At 45.9% G+C, this 8,532-nt stretch overlaps 1 protein-coding gene across 3 annotated transcripts; it reads left to right on the top strand.

Moving 5' to 3' along the window:
- Positions 1-522: 522 nt before the first annotated feature.
- LOC128459208 (uncharacterized) lies at positions 523-6,676 on the top strand. Of its 3 annotated transcripts, none has more exons than XM_053444316.1 (5): positions 523-705; positions 1,049-1,099; positions 2,666-2,821; positions 4,565-4,645; positions 5,111-6,676. In XM_053444316.1, the coding sequence occupies exons 4-5, from the start codon at positions 4,600-4,602 to the stop codon at positions 5,929-5,931; spliced, it is 867 nt and encodes a 288-aa protein (XP_053300291.1). In that variant the 5' UTR covers positions 523-705; positions 1,049-1,099; positions 2,666-2,821; positions 4,565-4,599; the 3' UTR covers positions 5,932-6,676. The 3 variants fall into 3 exon arrangements, with proteins under 3 accessions (XP_053300291.1, XP_053300290.1, XP_053300292.1); XM_053444315.1 differs by having other exon boundaries at positions 1,031-1,099; XM_053444317.1 differs by lacking the exons at positions 523-705; positions 1,049-1,099 and adding an exon at positions 1,220-2,075.
- The last annotated feature ends 1,856 nt before the right edge of the window (positions 6,677-8,532 follow it).

The raw sequence follows: 8,532 nt of genomic DNA, 5'->3' as shown, positions 1-8,532 counted from the left end.
CGAAGCAAAGAAGAACCAACAACTGTCTGTCTTCACTCCCCCCCCCCCTCTCTCCGTCCGTCTCCGGCTCAGCCTCAAACCAACTGGACCTTTCACCTCCCGTCAGAAACCATCTCACCGCACCACATCCCCCAGTTCACTGTCTGTCCTGTCACTGGTCTGTGAAATGAAAGGTTTCAGGGCCCGAGTGGAGCCGTCCTGACCTCGTGTCTAATGGACGACATGAAGAAATGAGTCAAACCCAAACACCAGTGACCCACTTCACCAGAGAGAGAGAGAGAGAGTGAGTGATGGAGCTCCGCATGTTGGCAGTGGAGGTTAACGGCACTGATCCGGAGTCAGCATGCGGACAATGTGCTGCGTCACTGAACTATTTCTCTCGGCATCCCTGCTCCCTGCCAGCTGTATCAGCCACTCTAATCTGTTGGTCACGTCCCCTAAAAATACTCCTCCCTCCCTCCCTCCCTCCCTCTCCCTCTCCCTCCCTCCCCCTCCCTCTCTTCTCTGCTTTCACACAGAAGACGTCCTTGTCCTCGGGGAACATGACTGCAGAGGGGTGTTACCACAGACTGGAATCAGACAGCGGGTGTAACCCACCATCAGAAGTGCAGAACTCTCAGACCAGGAGAGTGCAGCAGTTGATTCAGTGGTTTTGTTTTTTTGTTTGGGGGATTAAAGATTAAAAGACATTTTTGCTCTTGAGAGGTAAGACTCGTCAGAACGTGATCGTGAAGAGATGAAGTTACAAGAAAGTTAGAGAAGTTGTGTTGTTTGTGTGAAGCCGGGACTTTGTCGATTGGAGTTTGATGATTGTGACACTTTGTGCAGCCGGAGCAGGAAAGTGAGACTAGAGGATCGAGCAGAGACTCACAGGCTGAACTCAACTTTACTCTTTGACACTGTGGACAAACAGACTCAACAAACCCACAGTTTTATTAGTTGTTACCGACTTTGATGAAACACTTTAACAACTGAGACTGAAAAGACCAAGAGGCTCCGAGTGCTCAGGTATTTTATTTCTGTTTTAAAGGATCATTTTCACCTGCAGAGACTTGGACAGCCTGAAGAAGAGAAGAAGCCGAGGACGACTCAGAAACAGGTCAGGATCCATCAACACGTTTTAATAAAGAAGTTAAAATCTCATTTATTATCTGAATGGAGGTTTTGATTATCAGCCATAATATTTTAACCATCCGAGGCAGATTTACCACGAGTTACTTGACTGTGAAACAAGTTATGTTCTCCTGTAATAGCCACAAGTTTTTATATTAAACATGTTTTATTCATGACGTCAAGGAGAAGTACTACACTACCCACAATCCTCAGGTGTAATAGCGACGCCTGTGATTGGTGGATGTTTGCAACAGCCACAGACATGACAGCTACAATTGGACGATTCAGCGCTCAACACTAAATATAAAAGGAGGATTTTCTGAGACCTTGATGGATGAATGAATAAGAAATTTACTTTTATTGACGTTCTAAAAGTGTCGTTGAGCTCTTTTGTAAACGTGAAAAGTGAAAGCTGGGATGTGACCTCATGTTTTCATTGTTTACCTCCAGCTGCTTCATATTAAAAACTTGACCTCCGCCGTGTCCCACCCTCTCGTCACATCTTTGGCCGAGCTGTTCACGAGCTGACGTCAAGTGCTCAGGGGGAGGAGTCGCTCTGACATGAACCAGCTGTTTTCAGATCAGTTAACAAGTCGTGAAACCTAGAGAACCAGTTGTTAACGAGCTCGACCCACAGCAGGAAACACACTTAACTGAAACGTTCCTGGAGGAAGTGGTGACGACAGAGACCATTATGCTCAGGGATCCTTCTCACTGGGTCGGTATGGATCCCATTAATGACCTCACAGTTCCCAGCAGGACACGCCCTTTTAAAGATCCATGTGGTCAGTGGCTCAGAGCTGCATCATGCAAACTGCCACAGCCTCGAGAAGAAGAAAACACAATCTGCCTCCTCCGAGCTCCCACTGCCTCGGGGCATGTGTGTGTCTGTGCAGCAGCGACACTTTGTGTTTAGCCTGAAGATAAATCAACACCTGCGTTGTCGTCGTTTTCTACTAAATGTGAGTTTTTGATCCCGAAGGAGATGAAGATATTCTCAGTATCACATCTGTTTGGTTCTTTCTGCCCTGGCCACACCCTCCATATGAGGGGACCGAGCACTGATGGACACAACAGATCTGAAGCTGCACATCGGGCAAGTTTATTATTATTATTTGAAACGAATGAGGAAATGAGGAACTTGCACTTCTTCGGCTTTTATTGAAAAGAGTAGAGTTAGTACAGATGATGCTTCCCCCCCCCCCCTGATGCTTTAAAAGGACAGTACTGAACTAATGGAAGTCGTACTGTGTGTTACTGTCAGGATATCATGTGTGAGACTCACACTCTGATTTCTGCACAGCACAATCATGCAAACAATCTGCCGTGTAGCAGCGTGTGTGTGTTTTTATCAGGGACACACGTCGATATCGAGCTCGACAACATCAAACAGGAAGCAGCTATGTTGTGACGGATTATTGCCTCGAACACAAACACACAAACAGACTCACACAGCGTCTCTTTACTCCTGGTCCACCGCTCTGAATCATTTATGTTTTGAGCTGTAATTTGCATATTTGTATGTGTGTGTGTGTGTCTGTGTGTGTAACAGTGAACAAACCGAAAGTCAAAAGACGCCCGGGGACGAAGAGGAGGAGGAAGAGGAGGAGGAGGCAGCTGATGCCAGAGAAGAGGAGCAAGCGACTGAAGAAGAAAACAAAGAGTGTGTGAACTGTGCAGCTGCAGCCAGAGCCTCAGCCACTATCAGGTGAGATAAGCAGATGTGACTGTGAGAACAGTGAGGAGACACACACACACACACAGAGACAGAAACTAACACACACACAGACAGAAACACACACACACAGATAGAAACACACACAGCGAATAGAAACCTCTGACTAGAACTGTGTCTTCTCGCTCAATATGGTTGGAAACACAAATAGCCTGAAATCATTTTGAGGCTGTGAAGTGCCCCCCCCCCCCCCCCCCACCCCCCCACCCCCACACACACACACACACACACACACACACACACACACTCTCCTCCAAGGCTGAACTTTGAAAAGAAATCGAACTAACCCATGAATGAAAATAGAAACAAGGGTCATGTGATGCAAACAGAATTCATTTTGCCCCCCCCGACTCCAAACACAAAACATTTTACTTCTCCAAACAACTGGGACGAGTTGTTCACCTCAAAATTATGTATCATGAATACAAAATACAAACAACTGAATAATTTCACTGCTTCACAGAATAAAACCAGAACTTCTCCCTGAATTTAATGACCTGATTGTTTTGATGAATATTATCAGTGTGTGTTTTTCAGTTTGATTTCTTCCACTCGAAACTAAACCTGAATGTATTATTTACAACTTTTAACCTTTTCTTTTACTTCTGTACAACAATATTTTATGATTCTATTTTTTAGATGTTTAATTTATTCCCTGTTTCATTCTTTTCTCACTTTGACAGCAGCAGCGAATTTTCTCTTATCTTCTCATCTTAAATCCATCGAGCATCTTAGTACACAAGCCATAGACTTAATATAACAAATACAGTCACATAAACATATGAGCTTATTAATATGTGACCTTTAACCTCAACTGAATGTATCACAGTTATTTTTAATGTACCGTATTATATATATTTAGCTCGGCCCGACCCTGGCAGCCGATGGCGTGACTGAAATGACTGAGCTCACTGTGACTCTCTCTCTGAGGAGGAACAGCAGCACACGATGGAGGCTTGAGTTAGAAGTTAGAACCCAGTGCTGAAGAGCATCGACACTTATCTGCTCTTTACCCACAAGCTGCTGCTGCTGCAGTGAGAAGTCATCATTAGTTCACCATCAGCTTCTGTCTCTTCTTTGCCCCCCCCCCCCCCCCCGTGACTGTGTCGTCCTGGAATCTATTACGTCCTGACAGATGATAATGAACCAGAACTAAATCTCAGCCTGAAGAACAGTCGGTTAACTCCGGCTGACAGAATGGAGCCGTGTCTGAAGAACAGCTCTACTTTGACTGTACCGGAAAAAATTCATAATTATATTATACAACAGCACCACGAGGGCAAAAGTTTACTCCAACGCTTCTGAGCTCATATTTACGCAGGGAGGAAGAGAAAAGGAAAAGAAAAGGAAGTCACAGTGGATGAGAGAGTGTCTGGTGTTTGTGATATCGGGTTCGAGCAGCGTGGCCCCTGGGAGTCGAGCCTCAGATCAATTACACTCAGTGTTAACGAGCTTCTAACTGTCGAGTAAGACACTTCCTGTACCTGTTTCAAAGTAAAAGCACTCCAGTGTTTCTGTTTGACTGAATCCATTCATTTGTTTTAACATAAAGTTTGTGTTTCTCTCAGGAAACGCTTGTTAGTCCGACTTGTTTATTTGATTCGACTGGTCCAGTGTGTGAATCTCAGCTCAGCAGCTCAGACTCTGGCTCGTTGGGGTCTGAGATATTCTGATGTCACTCATCTGTATTTACAGTCCTGTGCTTTTCCTCCTCAGAGAGTGAAGAGGTTGATGATTACGTCTCCAATCAAATGGCGAAGAGGATGTTTCATGATAGTGGCGACGATGGCCGATCAGGTGAGACTCAGTGAGACTTAATATAAAATATATCATGTCCCCTCTATCCCTCCCCCTGCAGCCCTTCAGTATAAAGTCCCAGAGTCTCTAGATATTCACCAACGAAGATGAAATATATAAGATTTTAAATCGAGGCTGTGACAGAAATCTTCAGTCGTGTCTCTTTTCTCTTCTCATCTGAACAATGACCCGTTTGTTCTCGTTCTGTCCACGTTCAGCCTTCAGGCCTCGACTTAACGAAGCCACTGAGCTGAACCTCACTTCTGTTTAACCCACTTTGTCATTTTCTACTCATTAGTTTTTTGTGCCGTCTGAATTTTGCTATCTGTGTCACAAAGCTGTGATTCTGTGACCTCGGCTTGAACCTTTAAACCTTTCACCTTCACAAATGAATCAATATTTATCTGTTATTTAGCCTTGAGAGTTGTTTTCCTCTCACACTTCATCTGAATCTTTGTGTTTCAGTCATGGGGATGTTGACGGTGCAGGTGGAGCGGGACCCGAGGACGGGGGCCACCGTCGTGAAGTCAGTGGCCCCCACGTCAGCCGGGGGGGGCGATAGGGTCCACACGGTGTTCGACGACGGCAGGAAGAGCATCCACACCGTGGGGGGGTCAGGAGGTCAACCCTCCACCGAAGAGCTGGGCCAGATCCTGAGGGTCATCGACGGGGTCGGGATGGAGGCGCTGCTGGACGAGGTCACAGTCGTTCCCAACGTGACGGAGGTGAAGACTGAGAAGGTGGAAGCCTCCGGGATCCTGAAGGAGAAGCTCCCGTCCCTCTCCACCCTTCACGCTGCGTCTGAAGACAACGTGTTGGACAGACGCTACGTCTTAGAGGCCGAGCCGAGCGTAGAGGACGGTGGTAGAAGAGAGGACATCATGGCTGTTGGAGACGTGGGGATAGAGGACGTGGACGACCCGAGGCTGAAGGACGGGCCCGTGACTCTTTTGTTCCTGGGATACACGGACGCCACATCTGGTCAAGGGGACGGACAAGAGGAGGAAGAAGAAGGGATGCTCACCGCGGAGCGAGTCATCATCACCGAGGACGGAGAGGAGTACCTGATGGAGCCTGAGACAGCTGCTCCACCTCCGTCAGGGTCGAACGAGGCAGCAGAGCAGGAGGTGGAGAGAGAGCTTCAGGACGTTCCCCTGGAAGGAGCTGGAGCTAAAGTCCAGAGAGAGGACGGGGACCAAGGGCTGCGTGAACCATCGTCCCCCAGGACAGCAGAGACAGGAGACACCTCCAAGCCCAAGACCTGCAAGTGCTGCTCGGTCATGTGAGAGAAAGACTCTGGACTCAAACCACTGTGCCTCTCATCACACACCACTGCTGCTTCAATGATCATGTATGTGAGTGCACACCAGTATGAGCCCATCATGGTCCCAGTGGTTTGTCCCTCAGCTCGGACCCCTTCACTTTGTCCTAGAACCAGAGCCTCAGGATGTTTAAAGACCTTTTAATAAGAGGTGTGATTAAAGATCCACTTCCACCCCCTGGTGGACAAAGTGGAGCATGCCCTCCTGCAGCGGTGCAGTCTCACCTCAAGTGACCTTTTCTTTCAACACATTGGGATTTGTCAGATTTCCATAAAAGCCAGAAATTACATCTGATTAAAGGTGCTTCCTCCGGGAATGTAAAAACCAAAGAGGACTGGGAGAGGAAAGACATTTACAGTTTTCAGCATTAAGATGATTAATCATGTTCTAATTGAATTTAATTAATCAATCAATCAAATGTATATGTATAAGCCCATATTCACAAATCACAATTTGACTCAGAGATCTTAACAACGTGTGACATCATCTGTTCTTAACCCTCAACAAGAGAAATGAATACTTGATTAATAAGAATCTGAAACACTGAGGACGAGATGTGAGACGTTTCTGAAGGTTCCATGTGACAATCTGGATTATGTCCTGTTTACTGACGAGTTTTTACTGGTCTCACTGGGACCTGGTATGAAACGGATTCATTACAGTGGCTGTTTACTGGAATATATGCTTATTAAAGAAATATATAATTGTGTTCATGTGTTGTGTGATTTCTTTAAGCACCTCACAGCTAATGCAATAATGATTAGTAGCAACGTGGGACTGGTTTTCACTACTTCACCTTCTATATCTTACTGTGGAAATATTATAGCATTTAAAGGGTGATTCCTTTATTTTTCAACCTGGGCCTCATCTGAATGAATGTGGGTGTGTGAAAACTTTTGGAATCTGTATTTTGGACATTGATAAAAATACCAGAATCACCTTTTAATTTCTTCTTTAGGCAGTTGAACGTGACATTAACGAGACATTATCACTACATTGTCTCTGTGGGTGATTTGAACCGAGGAGGATTTTGTTTGCTCACATGACCCAGAGGACAGGAAGTACAGCTGCTAAGCAGATCAGCTGCATCTTCAGCCGGATCATTCATATTTCCACTGAGGTGATCACACACAGAAGATGGCTGCAGATCTACGAGCAGGTGGGTCTCTTCTTCCTTCAAACATTTCTACATGTCGGGTTCAGACCTTTACACTCGTTTACTCTCCGGTTAATCTTCTCTCTCTCTCTCTGGCAGGTTTTAAAAGTAGATCTTCAAGAGCAAGTCTTATAGTCAAAATCAAATCGTATCAATGTATTTGAATATTTTTTGAATAGTAAAATAATCTACAAGAACCTTCTACATGACAATAAGGAGAACATGTCCGTTGGAAGGTGGAACAAACAGGTTAAACTCGTTTAATCCACGTTATCATGTCTCGTTGATCATAAGCTGGATATTAAGAATGGTGGTGCTGCTGCTGATAATCCCCAAACTGCAGTGGCTGGCATTAAGCTCCTGAACACAGGTGTAAATATAGACTCACACATGCAGCACCGATTAAGCAGAGGTGATATTTTCAATTAAGGAGGAGACGTGTTGGAAAGAGGCTGCAGAGTGTCTCCACGCTTCCTGTGACTCACTACACACAACACTAGATAGAAGGCTGATCAGTAATAAGCATCAACCAGACGAGAACAGGATGAAACATGGAATACAAACTGCTTCTGAAAACTCTGGAGATGACGAGTGAGTCCGAGTCCAGCCGGGCAGGACGGATATCGAACCTGGTCCCAAAACAGACCGAGCAAAGCTGATTACTCTTCCCCTTTGTCAGCAGAATGACCTGTGCTACAGCCGGGGGGGGCAAGACACCGGAACAACCCGGGAGCTGGAGGCTCTGCTCAAGAGGAACAGAAGAACTGAGGTCATGTGACAAGGCCGGGTCACAAAGTGGGAAAACAGAATTACAAGAAGGTGCAGGATCAGCTGGTCTGTGCTCATTCATCTTGATTTATGAATGTGCACAATATCAAAAGATATTTCCTTTGTACTTTAATCTGTCCATGTCGTCGAGGCTGTAGCGGCAGATATGATGGAATGTTGAATATCTATTTCATCATCTGAATAATTAAGAATAATCTTCATGTAAAAGCTGCTTCTATTCTGCTCAAACAGGTTTTTTAATTAACCTCAGAATCATTTTCTTTTCATCTGAATCCAAACAGGGCAGAACTGAAGAGGATCACAGAGGAGACAGCTGATAGTGTCTCAGGAGCTCGTCCCCATGGACCCAGGTCTCGTCCCCAGAGAGGACGCTCGTCCCTCCCTCCCCGACGTCCAATCAGAAACGTCTGGTGAGAATCCACAAGATGAAACCGAAGCCTGTGCAGTGATCAGGAGGTACCACGGCCTGATGGATGACGAGGGGGCAGATGATGTCTTCATCCCACCTCCTCCTCTTCCTCCATCCTCCAGTGCTCGTCTGCTGCCAGCAGAGGGCAGCACAGGTGGAATGGTAAATAATTCCAGTGTGACCCATTCAACTGGGGCAACTGACGCCACAG

This window comes from Pleuronectes platessa, chromosome 16, assembly GCF_947347685.1.
Source record: "Pleuronectes platessa chromosome 16, fPlePla1.1, whole genome shotgun sequence".
NCBI lineage: Eukaryota > Metazoa > Chordata > Actinopteri > Pleuronectiformes > Pleuronectidae > Pleuronectes > Pleuronectes platessa.
Note: the sequence above shows the minus strand (reverse complement) of the source record. Positions and strands in the feature narration are given on the sequence as shown.

Excerpts from the sequence above, each read along its gene's own strand:
- LOC128459208 (XM_053444316.1), top strand. The coding sequence starts at position 4,600 with ATGGCGAAGAGGATGTTTCATGATAGTGGCGACGATGGCCGATCAG. Across the intron at positions 4,646-5,110 it reads TGGCGACGATGGCCGATCAG|TCATGGGGATGTTGACGGTG; the intron begins GTGAGACTCAGT and ends TTTGTGTTTCAG.